Source organism: Neofelis nebulosa, chromosome 5 (assembly GCF_028018385.1).
Source record: "Neofelis nebulosa isolate mNeoNeb1 chromosome 5, mNeoNeb1.pri, whole genome shotgun sequence".
In the NCBI taxonomy this organism is placed as follows: Eukaryota; Metazoa; Chordata; class Mammalia; order Carnivora; family Felidae; genus Neofelis; species Neofelis nebulosa.
The window spans coordinates 155,474,568-155,501,901 of record NC_080786.1 but is presented as its reverse complement, the minus strand read 5'-3'; the positions used below and the strand labels follow the sequence as shown (position 1 = coordinate 155,501,901).

At 60.7% G+C, this 27,334-nt stretch overlaps 1 protein-coding gene across 7 annotated transcripts in view; it reads left to right on the top strand.

The window, feature by feature from the left end:
- PRDM15 (PR/SET domain 15) overlaps positions 1-27,334 on the top strand; it is a 69,043-nt gene that overhangs the window by 25,733 nt on the left and 15,976 nt on the right. For 5 of the 7 annotated variants that reach the window (XM_058732074.1, XM_058732079.1, XM_058732076.1 and 2 more), the window contains 14 exons: positions 83-335; positions 6,712-6,813; positions 8,077-8,301; positions 9,819-9,948; positions 11,303-11,484; positions 11,616-11,710; positions 12,227-12,314; positions 15,145-15,312; positions 18,106-18,200; positions 19,022-19,153; positions 20,570-20,704; positions 21,260-21,423; positions 22,294-22,373; positions 22,743-22,862. In XM_058732074.1, coding sequence (XP_058588057.1) covers positions 83-335; positions 6,712-6,813; positions 8,077-8,301; positions 9,819-9,948; positions 11,303-11,484; positions 11,616-11,710; positions 12,227-12,314; positions 15,145-15,312; positions 18,106-18,200; positions 19,022-19,153; positions 20,570-20,704; positions 21,260-21,423; positions 22,294-22,373; positions 22,743-22,862 — 1,969 coding nt within the window. The remainder of the gene's footprint in view (positions 1-82; positions 336-6,711; positions 6,814-8,076; positions 8,302-9,818; positions 9,949-11,302; positions 11,485-11,615; positions 11,711-12,226; positions 12,315-15,144; positions 15,313-18,105; positions 18,201-19,021; positions 19,154-20,569; positions 20,705-21,259; positions 21,424-22,293; positions 22,374-22,742; positions 22,863-27,334) is intronic. The other 2 variants (XM_058732075.1, XM_058732078.1) reach the window with 2 other exon arrangements.

The window sequence follows — 27,334 nt, the reverse complement described above, 5'->3', positions numbered from 1 at the left end:
CACGCACCCGCACACGCTGACATGCAGACGGGCGGATAACCAGTTCCTTTCCCGGCCCCTTGGCGGCCGTGCCCACCCTCAGGTGTTCCAGAAGGACGGGCACCCCGTGTGCTTCGACACGTCCAGCGAGGACGACTGTAACTGGATGATGCTGGTGCGGCCGGCGGCGGGGCCCGAGCACCAGAACCTGACCGCCTACCAGCACGGCGACGACGTGTACTTCACCACCTCCCGGGACATCCCCCCCGGCGCTGAGCTGCGCGTGTGGTACGCGGCCTTCTACGCCAAGAAGATGGACAAGCCCATGCTGAAGCAGGCCTGCCCCGGCGCCCACGGTACATCCCCCCCGCCCCCGTCCCGCGTCCGCCTCCCGCCAGGCCTCGCTGTCAGGACCCAGGCCCCTGGCTGCCCACAGGCACCTTGTGGTCGAGGGGGAGCCGTGCGGGCTGGGTGTGGGGACCAGAGGGGGCTGCTCTTGACCCCACGTGGTTCGGGCTCCTGTTCTGCTTGTCAGATGTCTGGGCCCGCCCCTCAGCCGGACACCAGCGGGTGGAACGTTCTCCCTGGGAGGTCTGGGCGCTAGGGCACGATGGGCGGAGATCATCCCCGCCGTCCTGCTAGCTGGGGCGACCGTCTCTGTTTGGGGCAGCGGAACGGAGCACAGAGAGGTTAGGGAACCTGCCTTGAGCCGCACTGTGGGAGGTGGAGTCAGGGTTCAGACCCGGATCTGGCTCCGGGGCCGGTGCTGGCCTCCTCGCGGCAGCCTCCTCCTTGGGGTGTGTGCTCACGTGTGTGTGTCCGTGTGCGAGTGTGCGCCCGCGTGTTCCAGGAAGGACCTAGCGAAGGTCGTGTGTGTGATTTGCCCAAATCCGGCGGCCCGTGGAACTTCCCTCCGTCCTGCCCAGTAGTGGGTCCTCACGGTGCAGCCTGAGACCACGCGAGGTCACCGCCGGTGCGGCACGTTTGGCCTATGAGCTCAGCGGATCATAGCCTCACCTGAGCCGCCAAGGGTGGATGCACCTGTTGTTGCCATGGTTACTTGCTGGGGGGGAGAAACGACCCTCTTTGTTTCTGACCCCCCACAGCACAGGATTCTGACAAAATGGTTTCCTGATCACAAGCCCGTCGTGACACGAAGCAGCTCTGTAGAGTGAGAGTCTTCACATATGTGAGGTTCTGGTCTGTGCCGTGTGGTTGAGGTTCCCCCCCACCCCGCCCCGGTGGAGCCCTTCTGGCCGTCCCTGTGCCAGCAGCCTGTGAGGAGAGATGAGTCCGGGCGACTGCCCACACCAGGCACCGCAGACCGTAAGCAGCAGAAATGGGTCGCCTCTCAGCCCTGGAGCCTGAAGTCCAGGAGCAGGTGTTGGCAAGACTGGATCCTTCTAGAGGCTTCTCCCGGCTTCTGGTGCTGCTAGCGGCCCTTGGCATTCCTCGGCTCGTCGATGCTTCACCCTGGTCCCTGCCTGTGTCCTCACATGGACCTCTCTCCCCCGTGTCTCTGTGTTCTCTCTTAGAGGGACACCGGTCGCTGGACTTAGGGTCTGCCCTGCTCCAGGGTGACCTCATCTGCCCTTAGTTGCACCTGCAGAGACCCTATCCAAAGCCTGCAGGAGCAGTGAATTTCGGAGGGCCACCCTTCCACCCACCAGGGGCTGGGGGTGGTGGAGTGGGAGCCACTGAGGATATCCTCGGGGAAAGTCTGTGGGGGCCACTCGGCCAGATGGCCTGCACTCTGGCTCCGTTGGCAGTAAAAGGCTTGCTGCCTTCACAGAGATATTTACTGGGTGTTATGTCGATAGTGAAGGGGGCAGGAGGAACTTGGAGACACCCACAGCTTTTCACCCAGCTGCTCCTAAGCCGTCCGCTAGGATTTGCTGGAACCGGGTGCCTGGCCTGGCCCCAGGGAGGACTGAGGTGCCCGGCCAGGCTGGGCTTCGCTTCCGGGCACGGCGTGGCCGGGCCCATCGGTGCTGTGCAAGGTGGCCGGGGTCTTCCCGGTCTGGTTTTCTCGTGTTCAGGTTTCCTTACGGCCTTGTGCCCCTGGGCCAGCCAAGCCCACACATCGGGGTTTGTTTTACCAGAGGCTGACCTTGTCAGTCCTGTCCTGCCTGACGTCTCACCCCTCACGACTCTCCGGGTCAAAGTCAGAGCAAGGTGGCTGCCCTCCTGCCGCAGTTGCACTGCCGTTTGCTTTTCCCCGCGGGAGAAGTCTCTCATCTGGAGCTGACATTGAGAAGGTGCAGTTGAATGAAATGAGCCCAACCAGACAGCTCTCTCCTCGTTTTGTCCCAGCCGCCCTCCCTGGGGAATCCTGAGTTGACTGTGGTCGTCGTCCGTGCGTTCCTTCTGAGAGCCTGGGACACGACTGTAATCATGTCAGCATCAGCTGGCGGGCACGGTCCCCCTATAAAGGAGTATTTGATTCGGGCAAGCAGATACCCAACTCAGGCACTCGGAAATTCCAGAAATACCTTTGATGGTTTTTCAGTCTTCGTTTTGGGAGGAATGACAAGCAGGTATTTCCTCGAAATGTCCTGAAAGTTCTTGACCGCTGTTAAGGGGTTGGTTAGTTGGGGTCCTTATTTCTTACACCTGTTGGACGACGACTTCGCTCAGGCAGTGCCGGGAGCTCCCCAGAGGACGCGTAACGTCTGCTGTTGTGCGTGGTGCCTGTGGTCGGTCGGTGACAGCGCCACCACTCAGGCCTCCCACCAGCCCCTTCCCCAGGAACCCCTCCTGGCACAACGGAACCTCTAGAACCCTGATCCGGCGCTGCCCGCCTTGAGTGCCTGGGGCCCCGGGTGGTCTCGGGTGCGAGTTCTGGACGCCTCACCTGGTTGAAGCCATGTGTTGGGACCCCACCACTGCCCGATTCTTAGACTCTAGTGTGGGTGCCGAGACCTGTGGAGAGGGGCCTGGAACGTACAGGAAGCTGGGCCTCTGCGTGATTCTGATTGGCCAGGTCCGACAGGTAGGGAGAGGGCTTAACCTCTCCTCCCACCACAGAGGCTTCTGGTCTGCACACCCTTGAGACCGCTGCAGTGCAGGGGAGGGAAGGGGCCTTTTGTGGCCATCACTGTACCCTGGGGCCAGTGGCAGTGGGGCCACGCAAGGTGAATGGGCCTGAGGGACCATGGTATGTTCTAGAAGAATCGTGCTGGGGGCCAGGGCACGAGGAGCTGTCTGCCCAGAAGTTATTCAGAAGCTTTCTCCGTGAGCATCAGAACTGCTAAGACTCACCAGTTTCATTCTATCTCTTTCAGATTTGCTTCAAAATGTATCTGTTGTAGAATTCAGCCGGTTTTGTAGACGGCACAGCCGTGGTCCAAACACAGCAGAGTCAGAGGAGCAGACACACTCTTTTTAAAAAACAAACCAACTTTTACTATTTTTTCTTCCTGGTAGTAAATTTTCTTCTCTCATTTTTTCTTTTCTTTTTTTTTTAATGTTTGTTTATTTTTGAGACAGAGAGAGACAGAGCATGAGCAGGGGAGGGGCAGAGAGAGAGGGAGGCACAGAATCCGAAGCAGGCTCCAGGCTCCGAGCTGTCAGCACAGAGCCCGACGTGGGGCTCGAACTCACGAACCCTGAGATCGTGACCTGAGCTGAAGTCGGACGCTCCACTGACTGAGCCACCCAGGTGGCTCCTTTTCTCATTTTTTCTTGAGCTTGCAGTACGCTCGATTTCTTTTCTGTGCACCAACTGGGCCTGGGGACCGTTGACGGAGGCCCAGGAAGCATGTGGGTGTAAATGGGTGGGCTCGAGGGGCTCAGGTCGGCTCTCGTCACCGGATGTTGTCAGCAGATTTTTCAAAACTGCTCTTGTAATGAACAAGGTCGAGTAAAAACACACTTAATCGCATTTGGGGAACTTTCAAGTCCCCATTTTAATGACCCTGGCATTTTTGCTGGCATCTTACGGTACGTGAGAAAAATCAGCACGGCTCACGTATGGTTTACCTACATTCAAACAGCAGTTTTCGGTGCGCAGCTCAGAGTTTCGACAGAGGCGTGCAGTTGTGTAAGCCGTGCCACCGTTGAGATAGAGAGCATCCTTATCGCCCCTGCGGCTCTGCGCTGGGGCCCCGGCCCCTGCCCCTGCCTTCTGCTCCTCAGAAAGGCCCTGCGTTCTCACACAGGCGAGGTCCTGCTGTGCGTGGCGTTCTGTCGCTTGCTTTCGTTTCCCTGTGGGCTTGTAACTCATCAGGCCTTCTTCTTCTTTTTCTTCTTTTAAATGTTTGTTCATTTTGGGGAGGATGCAAGTAGGGGAGGGGCAGAGAGGGGGGGACGGAGGATCCAAAGCGGGCTCCGCGCCCACAGGCTTGTGGCAGAGTCCCCAACGCGGGCATTGAACTCACGAACCGCGAGTGAGATCAGGACCTAAGCTGAAGCTGGACGCTCAACAAACTGAGCCACCCAGGAGCCCCCTGTCTTCTCTTTGTAATGTTTATATTGAGAGAGAGAGAGAGCGGGAGAGGGGCAGAAAGAGGGAGAGAGAGGATCCGAAGCAGGCTCTGCGCTGACAGCAGTGAGCCTGACACGGGCTCGAACTCACGAACCACGAGATCATGACCTGAGCCAAAGTCAGATGCCTAACTGACTGAGCCACCCAGACGCCCCTTGTCTTTTTTTTTTAAATGTTTATTTATTTTGAGAGAGAGAGAGTGCAGGAGAGGGACCGAGAGAGAGACAGAGAGAGAGTGCAGGGGAGGGACCAAGAGAGAGACAGAGAGACAGAGAGAATCCCACGCAAGCTCTATGCCCAGCACAGAGCTGGACGCAGGGCTTGAACCCATGAACCGAGAGAGCATGACCTGAGCCGAGATCGAGAGTGGGACACCTAATGGACCGAGGCCCCAGGCGCCCCCCGCCCAGCCCCTCTCAAGCGTTTTCTCTATCGCTCGTCTGTGGCATATTCGTGGTATTTGTGGCCGTGAGGTGTCGCTGTCGCCTCAATGTTTCTTTTTTGTTGGATATTTAAGTGATGGGCAATCAAGAGCTGCCTTCTGATTGTTGGCTGATTTTTGTTCTTAAAAATTGTGATCTTTTAGGGACAGTTTTTGGAAATCGAGTTCTTCCCCAGACGAGGGGACAGCGGCCGTGACTCGTTCTCCTAGTTAGTCCTGTTGACTATCAGCCAGGCATGTTCTCGTGTCAGGTTCATTTGAATCCCCATCACGGGGGTGGGGACCGTCCCACTGGGGATGGCGGCTCACTGGGGCCAGAAGAAAGGGCCTCGACTCCGGGTGCCCTTCCAGCTGACCCCTCGGCGTCCCTTCCCGAAGCCACCACATACCCCTGTCTCCTTCGCCTCCGTAGAGCCGCGTGTGTTTGGGAGGGTGAGCAAGGAGCGGGAATTCAGCTCTGGCGCCCGTTCATTCGCGGTCTCGTCCTGCCCGTCTTCACTCGGGGGACTCACAGGCAGGAGGGAGAACAGAGGGGGCTGGCTGGCCCATCCCCACCCTGCTGCCCCAACGTCCGCCCTGGGGAGCTCGGGCCGTTTCAGCGTAACATTTTCCCTCCTTGTTACTTTAGGAGGACGCGCAGAAAACACACCAGCGGTTGTAGCAGTGGCCTGCTGCGGTCTTTCGCTTTCGTTCTTCTTTGCAAGCTTGTTGCACGTTTTTGCTACGGAGAGAGGCGTGCGTTGTCCTGGGGCCGAATGCACGTGCCATGGCAGCTCTGAGTGATTTTTCCCAAGAACCCAGGAGTTTGCTGCACGCGTGGCCCTTGGGGTGACGCGATAGGTCGTGCGGTGCAGTGGCCGAGTGGCGCTGGTGGCGAGGGCTCGTGGCCCCAGACCAGCCCTGGAGGCTGCCCGATGGCACCACGAACGGAGGCTCGTTTAGAGCATCCCCTTCTTTGAGGTCCCACGGGAGCGTCAGTAATGTTTTTAAAAGGAGGCCACAGTTCCCCTCTTCACAGGCAGGGCCTCCCCTGTGGCGTGAACCGTCCCCAGATTTGTTTGGCGTGTGAGGAAGAGGGACCACGGGGGCTGCTCAGTGGCCACCTGCCCTGGGTAGCAGCCGTTGAAATTCTAGTGCAAAGTAAACAAAACTAAACACTCGAATCCACGGGGGCAGCAGCCACACACGGCTGGCACCCCAGACACGCCGTGTTTTCAGAGCCCTGGTGTCATCACAGAAAGTTGTGTTGGCCGACCTCCAGCGGGAGGTGCGGCCACACGGGCCGGGGCCACAGTGACGGCCTGTTTCGGGCTCTGCCGTCTCTGGTGGGAGCCAGAAAGAGGTTGAGGAGTTCCGTTTAATCTGCAGGCTGCGTTTTTTTTTGTTTTTCCCTCGGTCTTGTAAGGGATGCGTGTGCTCCCACTGGTCTGGCTTCTCGGAGGAGGTCCCGCGTCTGTGACCCGTGACGGATCCCTCGTCGGGCCGCTCCGGCCCCCCCTCTGTGCTCGGTTTCCTCCCCCGTGAAATGGGCACACCCGTGGGGACCGAAGGCGTCCACGCACGCAGGGCTCTGGGAATGGCAGCTGGAACGCCGATCTCTGTGCTCGGTTTCCTCCCCTGTGAAATGGGCACACCCGTGGGGACCGAAGGCGTCCACGCACGCAGGGCTCCGGGAATGGCAGCTGGAACGCCGAACGCGCCGAGCCGTGGTGGAGGGGGGTGTGCGGACAGGCCCGTCCCCTGCGGCCCTGGGCCCTGGGGGCGCGAGCTGCTGTGGGTCACCCTTGCCCCTGCTCTCTCGAAGCTGCAGGCAGCCCCGGAGGCGGCGCCACGGTGGAGCGGGAGCCCAGCCAGTGGGCGTGCAAGGTGTGTTCTTCCACCTTCCTGGAGCTGCAGCTCCTGAACGGTAAGCCCGGCGCGCGCGCCCCGGGGTGGGGCGACCACTGTGCTGGCACGTCCACGCCGTCCCTGTGGACAGGTGGCGACGCGCGGCCGGCCGGATGTGAGCGGCCGCGTGGACCCCAGCCGCGTCCCCAGAGCCACACGCGTCAGCCCCCCAGGCCCTCCTCGCGGGGCCTCCTCCGTACCTGCTGTGACACGTAGCCTCGACCTCCCCGCTGCGCGCCCGGGGTCACTTGGGGTCTCTGTGTCATCCAGGCTTTCCAAGTGTCCCCAGCCAGGTGGGCTCATGGCCGCCTAGTTCCGCCGTGTGGCCCAGGTGCCAGGCCCTTCCTGTAGCACGCGTCACGTTACTTTAGCTGTGTTTGCTTTTTAATTCTCTTTCCCTCCCACGACCCAGCTCCTTGGGGGCACTCCCCCGGCACAAGTGGCCCTAAATACGGCACAGGGAAGTGCCGACCGCTTTGCGCCGAAGGCCTGTGCTGAGCCCGTTGAGATCACAGCGGGGGGAATCGCCCCTGGCCCAGCCGTGGGCCGAGGCACCCTCGGCCCCTGGACCGTCCGTCCCCTTGTGCCTGGTGGGCCGTCCCTCCCCGGCCCTGCTGCTGCCCCGCCGTCCGGCCGGCCTGAGCCGTGCTTACCTCCGTGGTTAGACCCTGTCTGTTCTTGAGCTCCGTGGCCACCCCTGCCTGCCTGTTCCCTGTGGTTTCGTCGTTCTCTCTTCTTGGGAGGCCTCGGGGGGCTTTCCTCAGTTGAGAGGAGAGCAAAAGGGTGTTTAAAGACCATTCAGTTTGTCACGCGCGGAATCATTTCCCTTCAGAGGCCGCGTTTTTAAGTAATTGTATTACGAGTTCACCATATAAGTTAAAGAACGTGAGTGAGTGTAAAGAGGAAAGGGAACAGGTCTGCCTGGAATGTCACCGTCCAGAGGCAGCCACGTTACCATGTCGGTGCACCCTTGCACAGCACTTGCTTGCACGGGCGTGTGTTCGCATGCCTGTGTGTTTCATAAAGCTGTGTGCGTGGACGCGTGCTGAACTGGCCCTCTTTTTACCACCTAATTTGCTTTTTAAATAGTACTCCTGTTTGGCGCAGTGAAAATGCTTTTATTTGCAAGAGCAGTGGAAATAGTTAATTTGCCTATAAGAGGACACACGGTCAGCAAATGAAGTTAAAAACAGACAGACAGAACGGGGGGTGGGGGGGGGAGGAAGTGGGCACGCCGCCGGCTGCCTCAGCGTCCGCGTGCATGTGCTCCCCTCTCCCGCAGAGCATCTATTGGGTCACCTGGAACAAGCCAAAAGCCTTCCCCCGGCTGGCCAGCACGAAGCCGCTCCCGAGAAGGAAGCAGACGTGCCCCGGGGGGAGCCTCCTGCAGTGCCCAAGAGTGTCAGTGCCACCAAAGAGCAGAAGAAAAAGCCTCGAAGAGGGAGAAAACCCAAAGCATCAAAACCTGAGCAGCCACTAGACATTATAGAAGGCAAGGAGCCAGCAGGTGAGGGCTGGGCCTAGGAAGGGGAGCCAGCAGGCGGGGGTGGCCCTGGGAGGGGGAGCCAGCAGGCGGGGGTGGCCCTGGGAGGGGGAGCCAGCAGGTCGCTGTGGCCCTGGGAGGGGGAGCCATCAGGTGGGGGTGGTCCTGAGAGGGGGAACCAGCAGATAGGAAAACTCAGGATAGAAGGCCATACGGAGGGGAACCTGGCCTTTCCCTTTCCCTCTAAATCAGTTCTTTTAGAGCACAATTCCTGTATAAGCATGGTTACCACTGCAAAGTGTGCAGACTGTGAATGTTGACAAGGGGCCCGCTTGTGTCGTGAGTGCCCCATCAGGACAGAGAACCTTACCATCTCCCAGACTTTCTTCCTTGTCTGTGTGACTTAGCCTTGTCCGTCCTGGGATTTCACACGAATCCCTCTTTCTGTGCCCAGCGTCTTACATGCGACGTGTGGAGTGAGACCCACCCACGCCGGGTTTCTGGCGTGGGTTCACTGTGTGAAAGCCCGGCCGTCCACTCCCCTGTCGCCTGGGCCTGTGGCCTGCTCCCATTCTCTGTAATGGTATCCCCGGTTGAGTTTGGAGGGACTCTGGCCCACTCTCTGGGGTGCGCAGGGCCTGTGCCCCCTCGGTCCTCTCATGACCTCTGCCAGCACGGCCTGGTGCCAGCAGACCCCTGGGGGGTGTCACACGTAAGGACGAGCTGTGACGCTGGGGCTGGGTCCCCTCACTGCCTTCGTGCTGACCGCTGAGAGCTTTCCTTTGCTGTCTGGTAGAGCCCTGGTTTTCTTTCCTGGGAGCCAGAATGGAAAAGAATTCGGAGAGCAGCCTTCACCCAGTATGGGCTCACTGTCTCCTGCAGCCAGCTCTCGGTCCGTGTTCTGGTCGGAACTGAGAGATGGGCGGGCGGCTTCAACTTCCCCTGCGCAGTGTCTCTGTCTCTCCCTAAACAGGTGGAGAAGACGAGCGGGGAGCTGAGAGCTCTAAGTGGTTCTTTCCCTCATTATTAGTTGCATTAGGAAGACGCGTGGCAGGCAAAGTGGCAGGAGGTTCGGGCCAGGACACCTATTACCGTAATCGTTTGGCCTTTGGCCCTCGTAGAACACGATGATCCGCTCTTGAACATACTCAGGGTGGCCGGTCTGGTTTTAAAAGTCAAGGCTTCCAAATCTCCGTTAGGACTAAGTACGTTGAAAGACCCTGTTACGTACCACGATGTCTTGTTTGGGGTTGGTGTGAAAGGGACTGAGATCGCGGCCTAACCGCTCTGCTTTTAGAAAAGATCACAGATAATAACTTCAGTTTCGAGCTGAGAGTAACATTTTGCTCTTTCGAAACCGGTAGCTACGTGGGTTCCGCCACGCTGCTAGTCTTCTTTGCTTCCTTCCTCCCGCGTGCGTCTCGCGACGCGTGTCTACGACGTGGGCCTGGCTGCGGTCCGCTCGGGTGCGTTTTCCTGGTTTGGCCGTGTCCCGTCCCCCGCCCCGGCGATGACACGGCTGTCGCGTCCCCTTCACGCAGAGCAAGTGGCGGAGATCGTCACCGAGGTCCCTCCGGATGAGCCAGCGACGGCGGCACCGGACGAGCGGATCATGGAGCTGGTTCTGGGGAAGCTGGCCACCGCCACCGGTGACGCCGCTTCAGTGCCAAAGTGAGTCCTGCTGAGGCTCCCGGGGCGGCCGTGTGGACGGGAGGTGCCCCCGGGCGGGGAGGCGCCCCTCCTGGGGGAAAGAAACGGGCGTCCTTGGGGAGCGGCAGGATCCTTCCAGAACTCGGGAGCGTGATGCCACGTCCGCTGTGAAGACAGTTAAAAGCAGTTGTGTGTGTGTGTGTGTGTGGTGAGCTGTACGTCACGGACGGTTGACCATCTTAACCTCTCCTGGGTGCACAGTTCGGTGCCATTAAGTGCACCCGCGCTCTGTGCAGCCTCCAGCCGCGTCCGTCTCTGGAACTTTCCATCCTCCCGGACTGAAACTCTGTCCTCATGGAACACTAACTCCCCATGTCCCTCTCCCCCCACCCCGGCACCCCCTCCCGTCCCTGTCTCCGTGAAGACGGACGTACCTTGTGTGAGGTCCCAGCCTGGGCGCTGGCATGCGATGCCGGCCCTTTTGTGACGGGCCCGTGGCACTCCGCATGCCGTGCTCGAGGCTCAGCCAGCAGGTGTCAGATTGTCCTTCCATCTCGAGGCTGGCATCCCATCCCGTAGACAGATTCCTCCATCGGTGGGCACCTGGGCTCCTCCCACCGTTCGGCTGTTGGGAACAGTGCTGCTGTCACAGAAGTTTCTGTACATTTAACACCTTGTTGTTTCTTTTCTTTTTTTCTTTTTTCTTTCCTTTTCTTTTCTTTTCTTTTCTTTTCTTTTCTTTTCTTTTCTTTTCTTTTCTTCTCTCTTCTTTTCTTTTTGTGAACAAGGAAAATATTTTGTATTCTAGTTGTCATTCCTGGATAAATCTTTGCTCTGACGTGGAATAAGCTGATGCTGATTTCTTTTCGGGCTTTTTTGTAGTGCCTCTTAACGTTCTGACGATGTGCCTGGCCTCGTTTGATCCCGGATCCCGTGCAGACCGGGGCCGGTGTGCTGTCGGAAAGGGGGTCCCCTGTTCGTTAACCTACCCTGTCTGACTGCCCAGAGGCTTGCCGTCAGAAAGACGTTTAAGAGGGAGAAGACATTTTTAAAAATCAGGGTCAGAGAAAGTACAAAACAGAGCAGAGGCCAGGCCAAGCGAGAGAAACGGGGATCTTCCCGGGGCATAATCTGAGAGCTTCCTGGTGGCCAGAGTGAAAATGCAGTCAGGAGCATGGCCATGCTGGACGATCAAGCTGTGTCTCCCGTCCGGATTCCCCTGACGCCGGGGTGGTGCCCGAGTGCCTTCCCTCCTTCCTCCCGGCGAGCTGGGAAGGTTTGGAAGGGCCCTTCCCGAGATGGCTGTGAGCTGGCGCTTCTTCCCCGACGACGCAGTGTGCCCCCTGTCTCACCAGGTGTCTGTCTGACCTGGCAGGTTCCCGCATCATCAGAGCACCACCATCACCCTCAAGAGGAGTCTCATTCTGTCGAGCCGGCACGGCATCCGCAGGAAGCTCGTCAGGCAGCTGGGGGAGCACAGGCGGGTCCACCAGTGCAGCGTCTGCAGCAAGATCTTCCAGAACAGCAGCAACCTCAGCAGGCACGTGCGCTCGCACGGTGAGTCCCCGCGTGACGCCCGCCGGGGGAGAGGTGGCCGTGGACCCGGTTGGGGGGGGGGGAGGGGCGGGCGGGCGCAGCCCCGGTAATGCCCGGGGTCGTGAAGTAGCGTTGGGACGGTTGGCTCCTAGGTGACAAGCTGTTTAAGTGTGAGGAATGTGCCAAGTTGTTCAGCCGCAAGGAGAGTCTGAAGCAGCACGTCTCCTACAAGCACAGCAGGAACGAGGTGCGTGGGGCCCGGGCTCTCGTGCTGGTTGTGGAGGTGCAGCGGGCGATGGGCGGGTCGGGCTGCTGGGAAGGAAGACGGGGTCCCCGGGGAGGGGGAGGAGGGGCAGCGGGGTGGGGGTGGGGGGGCGGCGGGAGGAGCGGGGAGGGGCCTCTGGGCTGGCGTTCGCCCTGCGGTACCCGAACAGGGATTCTTCCAGGGCAATTGGATGGTGAGGGTAAGAGCTTGCTCGTGTTCCTAAATCTTGTAGGAGAGGAGTGGGCAGGGACGTAGAGCAGGACGGTGACGTAGACCGGGGCAGTGACATAGACCAGGACAGGAACGGGGACCAGGAGGGTGACATAGAGCAGGACGGTGACGTAGAGCAGGCTTACGACAGAGACAGGACGGCAGAGTAGACCAGGGCGGGGACGGAGACCTTACCCACCGGGACGTCGCGAGAGGCAGGTCGGGGTTGCGTCCTTAGGTGGAGCTGCCCCCTGCCCCTGCCCCTCAACAGCGCGCCCCTGTCGCCAGGTGGACAGTGAGTACCGGTACCGCTGCGGCACCTGCGAGAAGACGTTCCGCATCGAGAGCGCCCTCGAGTTCCACAACTGCAGGACAGGTGAGCGGGCGCCCCCTCGCGGCGCTTCCCACCGGCTGGACGGAAGCCCGGCGCTCCGGAACCAGCCGGGGCACTTGCGGCCCCTCCCTCCGTTCGCGGCCCCTCCCTCCGTTCGCGGCCCCTCGAAGCGGTCGTTACTGATTCTGAAGGAGCCGAGGGTGGAAACTGGCTTCTTGGCCTCCGGGAGAGGCTGTGCCTGCCCCCTCCCCCACCCCCAGGCTGTCTCAAGAAAGGTGGGCGGTGGGCCGAGAGGCGCGGGGTGCTCCCGGACCGCGTGAGACGTTCCTGGAGGCGTGGGGGGCGGGGGGGGGGGCGGCGACAGCGTCAGGACGGGGGCTCCACCTCACTGGCTGGAAGGCCCTCCCTCCGCTGGCCACCCTCCGTTACCCGCCGAGCCTGCCGGCCTCCGGGACCGTGGTGCCGCCGTGCATTGACCGGTTCTGCTCCGAGCCCGTTCTGTCCGCGGGTCCTGAAAGCGCAGGACTTACTCACTCACTCACTCACTCACTCACTCACTCACTCACTCGTGTGTGTCGCACGCTTGCCCAGGTCTCGAGCCGGGGGGGCCTCTGCGGGCCTGGGCGCGCGTCTCAGGCCCTGGCTGAGCTCAGGCTCCCACCAGAAGGGAGTAGACAGAGCACTGGGTGGGTGACAGCGGGGGTGATAGACAGCGGGGCGTCCCAGCACAGCCGAGAAGGGGGGCCCAGCAGCAGGCGGCTCAGACACCTGCTACCTTGACCTTTGGTTCCGAACCCCTTTCCTGTCGGCCCCTCTGTGCACCCCTTGTACCTGTGGGCTGGTTCTCACGTCCGGTCTCAGACCCTTTAAGCAGCTTTAGGTAAACCTCCACCGCCTGTCCCGCGGGGCAGCTCCTGCTCCCAGGCATCTGCTGGGTCCCGTCCTGTGCTCGGGCCTGGAGCCCTGGCTTGTTTGTCCACGGCGCCCTGTGTGGCCACCTGCTCCTGTGACGGGGCTTTTCCGAGGGCACGCGAGTCTCGTTTTTCCTGAGCTCCACCTGCTCCGCACCGTCCACGGCATGAAGTGGTGGCCCCGGAAGCTTCCAGGAGCACATGCATTCTGAGCTGTGCACCCCAGGAGTGCCCTCAAATCTGGGGCACCCCCCCCCCCAGCTTTTTCGACGGATGCAGTGCCTGTCAGGAGCCTAAGCTGCGTTCGTGGCCAGAGTCAGGATGGCGCCCCATGTGGCCACCTGCGGCTCTGCAGGAGTGCGGAGCGATGTCCCCATGCCCTCCGGTGTCTGGTGGGGTAGCCTCAAGACAGGGGGACAAGTTGGCCTCTTTTTATCTGACCAATGAAACAAAGTAATAAAAGGAGTCAGAACAGCTATTGGTACATGTCAAATAAAGGGCCTGTTAAACCAGGCGTTTCTTTCTATTCATTATATGGAACTAACCGCAGCAGTGAATTAAGGTGCATCTTCTCTCTAATCTCCAAAGTTAGAAGTTTCCGATGGAAACCAAAGAATAACAGGGCACCTGGGTGGCTCAGACGGTTAGGCGTCCCACTTCGGCTCAGGTCATGATCTCGCGGTTCGTGGGTTCGAGCCCTGCGTCGGGGGCCTGGAGCCTGCTCCGGATTCTGTGTCTCCCTCTCTCTCTGCCCCTCCCCTGCTTGCTTGCTCGCTCTGTCTCTCTCAAAAATAAACATTAAAAAAATTTTGAAAAAGAAAACCAAGAACAACTTGGAGACTAGCTCATTTGTGTCATAGGTCATTTGCATACCGTCTACTCTTCTCCATCCTTCAAGTTAGGAGAATGTGTCTCCCATAGACCGTTAAACCAAGGAGTTCTACGAATGGGGAGAAGCTTATGGATGTGTGCACCTAGAGAACAGTGTGGGTTCACGTCCAAGCGCCCCACCCCCTGCAGCGCAGCTGTCCCAGAAACCCACCATCCCATGTCCCGGTGCACCACGTCCCAAGTAGCAGGCATTTGCTCTTAGTTGCTGCACTTTGTTGAAACATAAATGCAGACTTGGTGGCAGAAAGTGGCCGTTGGGACCAGGCGCCCGTCTGGACTCCTGCACTGGTGACCTGTGTGTGCCCCAGCAGGAAAAGCCACCTGCACTGTGGCAGCCTGGTCCCGGTCAGCTGAGCCGTCGAGAACAGTTAGGAGTGCAGGCACCGGGTGGCACTCGTGACAGAGAAAGCTGACCCCCGGGGACAGGGCTGCGCCTTCTGTGGCTCTCAGACCCCGGGACTCGGGCCACCTGCCTGGGAGGGAGGCTCAGCTGTGCTGCTTAGTCCCAGCCCAGAAGTGATGTGGGGGTGGGGTGGGGAGTGGGGGGTGTGCCTGCTAAAGAGGCATCTAGAACAAGACAGGCCTGCGAGCGGTGGCGGAAATCGGGCATTTGTATGTGGGGGGTGGGAAGGTGGCAGAGAAGGGCAGGTGACAGGTGGGCTGCAGAGGAGCAGGTGGGGGCTCAGCCTTGGGGCGGGAAGGACGCAGGTTGGGGGTTGGGGCTGCAGTCGGGGTGGGTGGAGGGTGAGGGCCAAGCCAGTGGCGGTTCAGCCCTCTCTACTGCAGAATCACACCCGGATGACTGGAGGCAGGTGGTTGGGGAGGGGAGGGGGCCTGTGGGTGTGGTGGCGATGACAGAGAGGAGCTGGTGTCTGTCTTCCCCGGCGACGAGCAGCTGGTTCAGCCCTGGGCTCCCGCAGTGCAGACGATGGCTTTTCGTGGCCGTGTGGCCCTCGTGCGCCTCTGCCTGTCACCGGGGCCTCCTTGCCATTCTCACGGCCGGGATGCCGATCCTGCAGTCGGTGTCATTTACCTAAAAGTTGCCGTGTGTCTGCTTGCTCTCTGGACAGATGACAAGACGTTCCAATGTGAGATGTGTTTCAGATTCTTCTCCACCAACAGTAACCTCTCCAAGCACAAGAAGAAGCATGGGGACAAGAAGTTTGCTTGTGAGGTCTGCAACAAAATGTTCTACCGCAAGGACGTCATGCTCGACCACCAGCGGAGGCACCTGGAAGGTGAGCCTGCCTGCCCCGGGTGTGAGCTCCTGGGATGGGGTGGGGCGGGCGCCTCCCCTGCGAGGTTTGGCCCCGCCCACCGTCGAGTCCTCATCCCCAGGCACAGAGAGGTACCTCGGGGCCTTAACAGTGCTGTGTGTCCGTGGGAACTCTTGGAAACGTCCTAAATGTTCTGCGGTGGGGAAGGAGTCTAAAAAAAAAAAAAAAAAGAACTGGGTTCTTTTGTTTTTAATTACTTATTTTTGAGAGAGAGAGACAGAGCATGAGCAGGGGAGGGGCACAGAGAGAGAGAGAGAGAGAGACACAGAATCGGAAGCAGACTCCAGTCTCCGAGCTGTCAGCACAGAGCCCGACGCAGGGCTCGAACTCACGAACCGTGAGATCATGACCTGAGCCAAAGTAGGAATCTTAACGGACTGAGCCACCCAGGTGCCCCAAAAAACTGATTCTTTATAGGATTGAATACTCTGCACCTAATAAAGCATTTACTGCTTTCAATATGACAGAGTAAGGGAAAAACAGCGTATGAAATTGTGTATGGGGCGTGTTTCCAGGCTTGTGCACGGAGCAAAACGTTCTGGGCAGATGCTGCTGGCTGGGGCCATAGTGGTTTCTCCCTCATTCCTCACCCTCCCTGCGGGCCCCAGATGGCCCAGGCCGTTTGTAGCAGGGGAGCCGGGGGGACTGCTCCTATGCGGTGGGTTCACGGGAAGCCAGGTACAAGAGGAAGACGGATGGCGGGGGGGTCGGTTCCAGGGTGGGACGGGGAGTGAGAGACGATGGAAGTGAGGAGTGGGGTGGCCCCACAGGGCAGGCTCGGAGCCGCGCAGACAGGATCCCCGCGTGGGAAGGCGCAGACAGCAGTCGCGGGGACGCACCCGGGCTGCGGGTGACGCCCAGACTTGGTGTCAGAGCCGGCTCAGGCAGACCCTCTTTAATTTTTTTTTTTTAATGTTTATTTGTTTTTGAGACAGAGAGAGAGCATGAACGGGGGAGGGTCAGAGAGAGAGGGAGACACAGAATCCGAGGCAGGCTCCAGGCTCTGAGCTGTCAACACAGAGCCCGACTCGGGACTCGAACTCACAAACTGTAAGATCACGACCTGAGCCGAAGTCCGACGCTCAACCGACTGAGCCACCCAGGCGCCCCAGACAGACCCTCTTTAAATTGGCTTTCTAGTTGTGATAATCCTGGCTTTTCCTCTAGAAGCCCCTTGTCTCTTGCTGACCAGCCCTCAGTAAGTGACACTGACCAGAGCACCTTTATAAGAAAGTCTGAAAAGAATTGCGGATGAGGTACAGGCTTGCCGAAAAAGAAAGCGGAGTCGCATGGAACTGGAACTGTTCCGCACAAAGATGTGCGTACTCCCGTCATTATGCCTCTTCGAAATAAGACGAGGCACATTCTGTATAATTTTCGCCCTCCACTTTTTGACCTGGCTGTCGTTCCTGTGGCTTCGGGAGATCTCTTTCCCTCTGGGACCCGTGGGTGGTGCCCTTGGGCCTCTCCAGCCAAACCCGGTGCCCACTTAGTGAGTGGATGGCCCTGGGCAAGCCACTGGGCCTCAGTTTCCTCACCTGTGCAGCAGGGATAGGCTTCCTGCCCGACCCTGTAGGCTGGTGGGTGGCTGAGGCAGACCCTCCCGGTAAAGCCCGTCACCGTAAATGCCGCCCTCAGCGTTCCCTGACAGACAGGTGCCCGGGCTTGATTCTACCGCATTTTACAACTGACGCACCAGTCAGATCGTTTTCCACAGGAACGAACTAACGCATTCATGGTTTTTCCTTTTTCGTTGGCTCATTGTCCAAACCACTGCTTCAGATCTCATGCGTTTTATGCCACTGGGAGCCTTCTGGAGAATGACGTATTCATGTCCAGCTTGCTGGGTGTTCTTTTTTTTTTTTTTTTTTTATTTATTTATTTATTTATTTATTTATTTATTTATTTATTTATTTTTTGGGACAGAGAGAGACAGAGCATGAACAGGGGAGGGGCAGAGAGAGAGGGAGACACAGAATCGGAAACAGGCTCCAGGCTCCGAGCCATCAGCCCAGAGCCTGACGCGGGGCTCGAACTCACGGACCGCGAGATCGTGACCTGGCTGAAGTCGGACGCTTAACCGACTGCGCCACCCAGGCGCCCCAACTTGCTGGGTGTTCTTAAGTCCACCTCTGCACTCACACCATGGGATGCGGGAAGGTTCCAGAAGGGGTCAGCTGTGTAGAAAGAAACGATGAGAGCGAACTTCTGTCTTTTACTCAAAGATTACCTGTTTCGTGCAAACTTCTAAAAAGCTGTGGCGATCCCAGTTATGAACAGTTACGTCTTAAAACTCCAAGGGGCTTATCGTCATTAGGTGTTCTCTCCCTGATCAACCGATTTAACTTGTAAGGATGAATATTGGTGTCTTTTTAAGAAAAAATGTCACGCCTAAGGATGCGACCTCTGCCTTGAGCCTTTGAATGGAGGGAAAGCCCTTTCTTTGGTGTCAGCACCGGCTCGCCCTTCCACACTGTAGAACTCCAAACCCACGCTGCCCTTGTGTTTCCAAACGCTTCAGATGCACGAACCGCGTCCCTGGTTCCCATGGGCACACGCAGCCGTTCCTTCCCTGGAGCCGGGAGGAGACGTGGTTAGCGCAGCCGCGTCCTGTGCTGGGCGTCACTCACGGGCTCGCTGGTGCCGCTGACCCTGCCCCCACCGCCCAGGCGGCCACACTGGCCTAGTGGCAGGTGCCCAGCACGCACGCGCCGTGTGTACTCACTCTCCTGCTTGGGTGGGCGGGCATTGCAGGAGTGCGGCGGGTGAAGAGGGAGGACCTGGACGCCGGCGGTGAGAACCTGGTCCGCTACAAGAAGGAGCCCTCGGGATGCCCCGTGTGTGGCAAGGTGAGGCTCAGATATTTCTAACACTGGCTTCTTTGCTGCTTCCGACGACTTCTTGTTTTCACCCCTGTCTGCCTTGACCCGCTGCCCCTGCCCCTCCCCAGGAGCCTATCTTCCCCTCCTGTTCAGTCAGCTTCCCACCCAGCACCCCGGGTGTGGTCACGGGGTGGCTGGCCTCGGGTCACCATGAAAATAGTAGCCTCCTGTTCCTTGTGAATCGCTTCCCTTCACTCACCTCTCGTGTTCTCCTCCTGGAGTGGGTGGGGTCAGATGGGCTCAGGACACCTACGCTCTGGGTTTACGTGGCCCCCAGGACTGGCCGTCCAGACGGAGACTCTCAGGCCAGCGGGGCCCCGCAGGTGGCTTCTGCTGCTGGTTTGTCCCCTGAGCTACATGACGGAGGCCGCGGGGCCCCCGCATCCCAGCCCGGCCCCAGCGGCCGAGGAGAGGGCAGTGCCTGTGTCTCCACCCCCATCACAGCTGGAAACAGCCGTGGACGTGGGCAGTGGACGTGACTTGTGCTGACACCCGGTGCACAGAGGATGGAATTCTTCTCTGATGCCACGTTTCAGAAAATTGCGGCTCTTTCTGTGTTTACTGGCTTCTTCCCAGGCCCCATCCTAGTGATGTAGTTAAGTGAGCGAGTAAAGTTGAGCAGAATCCCGCTGGTAGTGGAGACCAGAGGACGGTTAGGTCTCCGTGGTAATGTGGGCTCGTACTTAGACGACCGTTCGCTCCTGTCCGCTCGTGGGAAGGGTACCAGGGACACGTACGGCGTCCTCGTGCCTGGTGCGGCTGGTCAGGCCCCGCTCCTCCGCCTGCAGGTGTTCTCCTGCAGAAGCAACATGAACAAGCACCTGCTGACCCACGGCGACAAGAAGTACACGTGCGAGATCTGCGGCCGCAAGTTCTTCCGCGTGGACGTGCTCAGGGACCACATCCACGTCCACTTCAAGGTGCCAGCACCACCCTCTCCCGGGTGGCTCACGTGGACGCGTGGCGGGCCCTCGTGGTCAGCTTGGCCCCACTGCCTCTCTTCAGCTGGGCTTCTGTGACCCTCTGCTGCATCCATCCGGAGCCCCGTCCGCAGGGCTCACAAGCAGTCCCTCCGTTCTAGGTGTTTCCCAGGGAGGGGGTGGGGGGGCAGCGAGGACGGGACAGGGCTCACAAGCGGTCCCTCCGTTCTAGGTGTTTCCCCGGGAGGGGGTGGGGGGGCAGCGAGGACGGGGCAGGGCTCACAAGCAGTCCCTCCGTTCTAGGTGTTTCCCAGGGAGGGGGTGGGGGGGCAGCGAGGACGGGGCAGGGCTCACAAGCGGTCCCTCCGTTCTAGGTGTTTCCCAGGGAGGGGGTCGGGGGGGGGCAGCGAGGACGGGGTCGTCTTTAAGGGCAGAAGTGCCGACCCAGGCGGCAAATGAGGAAATGGTAGGTGGTGCTCAGGTCCGGTGAGGACGGTGAGCCCTCGCCGGGCCCTCGGAGCCGTCTGTCCGCCTGCCTGCAGCGCAGGACCTGTTTCCTGGCAGTCCCGGCCTCGGGCACGGGTTGGGGTTTCGCTGAGAAGGTGTGAGTCCAAGGCGGGGGGCGAGCATGAGTGTGAGGGGCTCCCCAGGGCAGGTGCTGGGCCACGTGGACTGAGCTGGGGTGGGAGGACAGACCCAAGAGCGTCCGGGAGCTTTAGTCGGAGGGGTGAGGGGCACTTAGGCTTCACTGAGACCTGGGATGCTAGTCTGCCGCCTCCTCAGCGTCCACTGCTCTCCTGCCATGAAAACATGGCTTCCTGAGGATTCAGTCAGGCCCAGCGCAGGTGACGGGCCCGGCCCGGGTGCGCGCCTGTGGCTGCGCGGCTCTGGTCAGGTGCTTCTCCTCCCACAGCTCCTTCAGACGGTGTTGCTGTGTGTGTGTTAATGGAAAAGCGGGAATTGAACTTGAGCAAGAAATAGAGCCTAGGCCCCCGTGAAAACCTCCTAGACGCGATAGCGAACTTTCCAAAGGAAACCTGTCCACCCTTCCCAGAATCCTAAGTTTTGCTGAAAAACGAAAGCTGGCCAGCGGTGCCGTGCGCCCCTGGCGGCCTCTGGCAGAAAATGGGCCGCGCCCGGGAGCATGGAGCCCAGGTCCGTCGCAGCCGTGGGGGCGAGCAGCCAAGACGGGGAGCCGAGCCCCGCGCAGGCACCCCACGCCTGGCCACCAGCTCGCTGCGCACTGAGCGGGGGTGTGTGCGGGCCCGAGGGAGCCACAGGGGACACGGCAGGCAGCCCCGGGTGGGACCCACTGCCTTCTCCACGTGGGCCGGCCCGGCCCTGCTGGGGGGCGAGGGACCGGTCAGCGCTTCTGTGCCCGTGCGGGAAGCCGGACCTCGCGACTGCGTTTTCCAGGACATTGCGCTGATGGACGACCACCAGAGGGAGGAGTTTATCGGCAAGATCGGCATCTCCTCGGAGGAGAACGATGACAATTCGGACGCCAGCGCGGACTCCGAGCCTCACAAGTACAGCTGCAAGCGGTGCCAGGTACTCGCCGCGGGCCTGCGCGCCCAGGCTGGCGGGAAGGAGGCTCGTCCGGCGGAGAGAGGGCGCGGCCGCTCGGGGACGGCGGGCGTGGCTCCGCCTCTTCACGCGGACCGCCGGTTCAGAGCCGTCCCGTGGCTGGCGTGCGTGCGGCCGCGCGGGGGCCCGGGTTGGGGTGGGGAACCCATGTCCGGAGGCCGTGCAGCGGGTGGTCCCCGCGTTAGGCTTCGCTGCTCCGCGGAGACGCGGTTCGCTCCCTGCCTAGTATGGGTTCCCATGCGGCTGCGCCTGCGTCAGGCCCCCCGGCCATGCGGCCGTCCGGGAGGTGGGGCGGGTGGGGAGCAGGAGAGGGTGCGGGGGCAGGCCGGTCTGCAGCGGGGAGCAGCTGGCGCCGGCCTCCCCCGCTCTGCAGTTTCCTGGCGCCGGCCCTGCCCTTGGGAGCCCCCTCTGTCCGGCCCGGGCGGCGGGCCGTCACCGGGGCCTCGGCGCCCAGCGGTGCCATCGTTAGCTGGAGGGCGGGAGGCCGTGCGAGGGCGTGAACGGTGCGCCTGTCGGCAGCTCACCTTCGGCCGCGGGAAGGAGTACCTGAAGCACATCATGGAGGTGCACAAGGAGAAGGGTTACGGCTGCAGCATCTGTAACCGCCGCTTCGCCCTGAAGGCCACCTACCACGCCCACATGGTCATCCACCGGGAGAACCTGCCGGACCCCAACGTGCAGAAGTGAGGGCTCCTGGGGCTGGGCTTCCAGGGCCTGGCACGATGCCAGCGGGGGCGCGTTCCCTGCGGGGAGGCAGGTGCTCGGCGGGCGGGTCTGTCCCCCCCCCCCCCCCCCCCCGGGAGCCCTGTGGCCGGGTCTTGAGGGAAGCGCGCTCACCTCCTTTATCCCGCACGTGGGGGGGCCCGCCTCCCTCAGCCTCCTGGCCCCGCAGCGCAAGCCGACCGCACCACAGACTGATGGTGTCGTTCTCGGCCTGCCTACGGAACCGCCGGCAACCCCGTTTCCCCACCGTGATTAGGTTCCCTGGATGCCGTAGCCGTGGTCAGTGCCGTGTGCGGGGGCGAGCCAGCGGCCGCCCCGTGGGGAGGCCGCCGTAGCCAGCCTGGGCTGCGGTAACGGGGCGGCTGGGCAGCCTGCACGGTGGGAACGTGGGATGTCAGGCCTGGAGCCGGGAGGTCTGAGTTCAGGGGTCGGCAGGGCTGCTTCCCCCGGAGGCCGGGGCTTCCCAGCTCGGCTCCTATCCGCTGCCCTGGCCGTGTGCTCACGTGGTCCTCCCCCGTGCGCGTCTGTGTCCCAGTTCCTGCTTCCCGCGAGGACATCAGTCATACTCGAGTGGGGCCACCCTGGTGACCTGATGTTTCACTCCTCTGTGAAGACCCTGTTTCCAAACGCTGTCACCTTTTGAGGGCCCGGAGTCAGGACTCCAGCCTGTGGATTTTGAGGCGCGCACGGTTCAGCCCGTATTGGAGGCTGCAGTGTTCGTGTCCGGCGGCCTCCACGTAGCCTCTTTCCTGCGACCCCTGCGTGAGGAAGGGGCTCGGGGCAAGCGCTCTGCTGTTGCCGCCCGCCCTGAGGCTCGCGTCTCCTCGCAGGTACATCCACCCGTGCGAGATCTGCGGGCGCATCTTCAACAGCATCGGGAACTTGGAGCGGCACAAGCTCATCCACACAGGTAGCGCGCTGCCGCGGGACCGGGACCGGGACGGACCCGGGGTGTCGTGGCGTCCCGCTTGGAGGGCCTGTCCCCACGCTCCCTGCTCTGGCAGTCTCGCCGCCCCCCCCCCCCCCCCCCCGCCTCCGCGCTCTCTCTCTGGCCTCTCCTGTCCCTGTGTCCTGGCCACCGCTTCCGTCCCCAGCGCAGCCCCCTGCCCTGTGGCCCCGGCGGCTCCTGGGGTCCCTCTCGCGGCCGAGGAGCCGGAGTGGAGGTTCCATGGAGGCCGTGAGCTGTGTCGCGCCGCGCTTCTCCATCGCCGCCTTCGTGGCGGGGGACGCGGCTGGGCGGGTCCACGGGTGCTGAAGCGCTGGTGCGCTTGTCGTGCAGGGGTGAAGAGCCACGCCTGCGAGCAGTGCGGGAAGTCCTTCGCGCGGAAGGACATGCTGAAGGAGCACATGCGCGTGCACGACAACATCCGCGAGTACCTGTGCGCCGAGTGCGGGAAAGGTACGCGGGCGCCGGGGGCGGGGGGCGCGGCGTTGCCGGGCCGGGCGGGGTGAGGGCGCCGGGACACAGCGCAGGGCGTCCGTGATGGACTCGAGGCACAAGTGAGCCACCTGAAAAGAGGGGTGAGCGAGCAGCCAGGGGCTGAGACACCGGAAGACCCGCCGTGCACTCCTCGCGTGCGGCCAAGTGCGCTGCCCCTCCCTGCGGCTGAGCCGAACCTTCCATGTGGGACAGGTTGGCTGTGACCAGTGAGCCTGGGTCCCCGGCTTTCGGGTGAAATTACTGGAATAATAAACCTGTTAGCAAAAGATGTTCCATCTGTAAGTAAAATGGGGGGGGGGGGGAGGTCATCCCAGGACATGGCAAATTTTTAACCCTTTTCTTTTGCAAAACACAAGAGCCTCTGGGGCCGCGTGAAGGCGCTGTCTGCAGCGGACAGCGTCAGCTCGGCCCCGTTCAGACCCGGGCACATCAGGGCTCTTGGCTTTGCCTTTAGCTCTTTTAAACATTTTGTATTCTATAAAGGTTTTTTTTTTTTTTTTTCCTTTATTGGGTTCTTATTTATTCATTATTTATCAAAGTGAGCGAGCATGAGCAGGGGAGGGGCAGCGAAAGAGGGAGGGGAGAGCGCCCCAGCAGGACGCTGGCTGTCAGCACAGAGCCCGATGTAGGGGCTGGAACCCACAAACTGTGAAATCATGATCTGAGCCCAAATCAGAAGCTAGTCATGTAACTGGCTGACCCACCCGCGTGCCCCTCCTTTACTTGTTTTTTAAGTTAAACAGAAAACTACGAAGAAAACACAGATGTCTCGTAATTCCCCTCACCGGATAACCCGTTAGCACGCTTGAAATAAGATGACGTGTAAAAGCTTAGGAAGAATGAACTGCAGAGAAAACAAAACGTGATCATTTCCCCTTCCCCTGCCTGCGCCCTCCCCCTCCATCTGTCTCCCTGGAGGTGACAAGTTCTTGTTTGTCCTCCAAAGTCACCTTGTGCAAGGGCAGCACGCAGCCTCCTTTGTTGGAAAAGCAAGGCAGGCACCTAATTTTACTTTTCTGACGGTAACACAAACTGGCACACGAGGTAAAGTTGTTGCTTCTGCCTCGGACCCACTACACTCTTCAAGAGAACCTCTGTCTCTGTTTTGTAGGAACACTCTAGAAGTTTCTGTGCCCGTCTCAGTGATGCTGTAGCTCTCTCAGCCCTTCCCCCACTTGCTGCCACCTGTCCCCTGGCTGGAGGGGACAGTGTGGAGCAGGAGAGAGACGGGGAGGGTCGGAGGTGTAGCTGCTAGAGTGGTTCCCTCCAGGGGGCAGGGAGAAGCCACGCCTGGGTCCCCTGGAGGGCCTGGCGGGGAGGGACAGGTGCCCAGGGAGGGCAGTGAGGTCAGAGCCACATCTTGCCATGTGTCATACATGCTCATATTAGAAGTGTGTTTAATGTTTAGTCTTGTGATTTTTTCTTGAATTCTGAGTACTTTCGCGAGGCCGCGGTGGGAGGTCGGAATGGTGGCAGGGGGCAGGGGGGAGAGCTTTGTCGTGACTCTCCTTCTGTGCCTATGACACGCAGTTACTTTGTGACTTGGGATCTGTTCATTTTAGCTGCGGTGGGGGGGATGGGGGGAGGAGGGAGGTGCAGGTGTGGGGCAAGCCAGGAGGGACTGGTTCTCTTCCGTTCATCTCGGTGGTGGTGCCCTCAAGGGTCACAGCCCGGGGAGCGGCCAGCACTGGCGAAGGGAAGGAGGCAGTAGACTTCGGGGGGGGGGGGGGGGGGCGTGTAAATTGCTACACAGGGTGGGCCGTTGGACACTGTTAGCTGCCGCTAGAAAAGTTTCTTATTAACGAAGAGCACCAAGATCTGTTTGCAGCATAAAGACGATCTGCTGCTACAGCACTGTTGTGACCGAGAACAGCTTGAGATGCTGAGGGACTGTTTACATTGGCCTCAGGGCTTTTGCACTCACTGTTCCCTCCACTGGGAATGCTGTTCCCCCATGCAGCTCTTGGCCCCTCCCCCACTTCCTCCAGATCACTTTTTCAGCCGCCTCCTCTGAGAGGATCCCCCGATATCCCACGTGATGAGCCGGCATCCGGGTCCCTTCTGTCCCCTCTCCCCCCCCCGCCCCCACCCCGTCCCCGCCTTATCCTGCTTTTCTTCGTCCCTTCCCACGTGGCCCTCTCCCTGTGTGGCCGGGGCGTGGCTTGGCTCACTGCTCAGTCTGGCGCCTGCAGTGGAGCTGGTCCCGTGGCAGGTGCCGGCGTGGCAGGCATGTTAAAAGGCTGTGAGTCGTGTTCACGGCTGAAAGCAACGTGATGGTGGGTTTGCACTGTCCACGCTGTGTGGGGCGGGTTCACATGGCGCCGACAGAAGTGACCGCACGGCGGAGGGTGTGTTCCGCGTGGCCAGAATGGTTTCAGCGGTGTCCGGGGGGCCGGGGTGACCTGGCAGGGCTGCTGGGCCGCGTCCTGGGGGCTAACCTCTTGTCTCCTGGAGCTTTTCACTATGAGCGCGTGTGATGGTTTCGATTGAGAAACTAAAACCCGCTTATTAAGGGAAAAACGCTCTTCTGAAGTCAGAGCTAGGCTCACACGTTTGCGTTTCCTGTAGCCTTAGAAGCCTTTTCTGGCGGACCGGCACTTGGGAGACGCCTGCTCCCTCTGCTGGCTCAGACAGGCCGGTTCTCATGGCTTCTCACAGCTCAGCCGGGCCCGGGTTCGTGCAGGTCTGGCGTGGAGGCAGGCCCGTGTTTGTGCAGGCCCAGCCCGGCCAGGCTGGGTTCGTGCACGCGTAGGGTTTGTGGAGGCCTGGGTTCAGCCGGGCCTGGGGTCCAGTAGCAGCCAGAGCTGGCTGAGCCTCCCCTCCCCATTCGCCGGGACGGGGTTTCCCGGGTAACTCGGCGGGGACCGTGGCCAGACGCGGCCGTTGTTTCACTACCGTTACCGAGGGCAGAACCAGCGGTGGTCGGACTCTGCCCCACCCCGTAGTCCCTCCACGTCCTGTTCTGTGTGGTGGTGACAGCCGTGGCCTGTCCAGGGCCCCTTGACCGGTTAGGTGTGCAGCCAGCCGGACTGGACGCATCGGCCTTGCGCTTGTGAGCCCCCACCCACCTGCTCTGCAGTGGTTTTTGCCCACAGCTTCTGTGGCCCCGGCCTTTCCCGTTCAGACAGTCCACTGAACCAAGACCCCCACTTCTCATGCACACCCTGTGCCGGAACCCCCCCCCCCCAACTGATCACACCCTGTACCAGGCCCCCCTCCACTGATTCACACCCTGTACCAGGCCCCCCTCCACTGATTCACACCCTGTACTAGGACCCCCACCTGCTGCTGGTTCACACCCTGTTCCAGGACCCCCCACCACTCACTCACACCCTCTACCAGGGTCGTCCCTTTTCGACGCCCAAGTTAGGTTGTACTTTATCTCACCTCCTTTAGCCAAGATTGACTTCGTTACACTTAACGAAAGGTAGACTGACAGTCCGTGCGTATACTGCACAGATCGAATGTCCAGAAAACTGAATTCTAATCTCGGTTAACATTAGTGCCCTCAGGACCAACAGGAACTCTGTGGCGGGCTTGCACGGCTCTCAGCAGGTGACTCCGTTGTGTCACGGTGGTTGCTTTGAGCACCGACCCTCAGGTCTGGACAGGCCCCTGATCACAGGTGTCCAGACGTGTCTGGACCTCTGAGGGCATAACTGCCCATCTGCACTGGTGGAGGGGGTCCTTTGGGAAGATTTACCCCCCAAGTCCCGACCTCTTCTCTTGTTGCAAGCTCACCAAGACCTGTGCCTGCCCGAGGACCCAGATCCCAGGCAGTGTGGAAGGTCTAGGGTGTGGTGTAGGCACCGTGGCGGGGCGGGGGGGGGGGGGTGGGGGTTGGATCTTGGCACTGGGCAGGGCACAAGCACTGTGAGGGGCTCTGGGCACAGGGAGGAGTGGAAACTATTGCAGGTTGGGCATGGGCATTGTGGGAGGGTCTAGCTATGGGGTGTGGTGTGGGCACTGGGACGGGTATCTTGGCCCAGGGTGGGGTACAGGCACTGTGAAGGGTCCCAGGCATGGGCGCTGCAGTGGAGGGCCCAGGTCCCAGGCACAGTGGAAGGTCCAGGGTGTGGTGCAAATGCTGTAATGGAGAGTCCCATGTGCGGGGCACGGCAGGGGTGTGGGCACAGTGGTGGAGGGTCCCCAGCAGGGGCGCTATGGCAGGGAAGGGTCCCAGGTGCGGGCACAGTGGTGGAGGGTCCCCAGCAGGGGCGCTATGGCAGGGAAGGGTCCCGGGTGCGGGCACAGTGGTGGAGGGTCCCGGGTGCAGGCACAGTGGTGGAGGGTCCCCAGCAGGGGCGCTATGGCAGGGAAGGGTCCCGGGTGCGGGCACAGTGGTGGAGGGCCCCGGGTGCGGGCACAGTGGTGGAGGGTCCCCAGCACGGGCGCTACGGCAGGGAAGGGTCCCGGGTGCGGGCACAGTG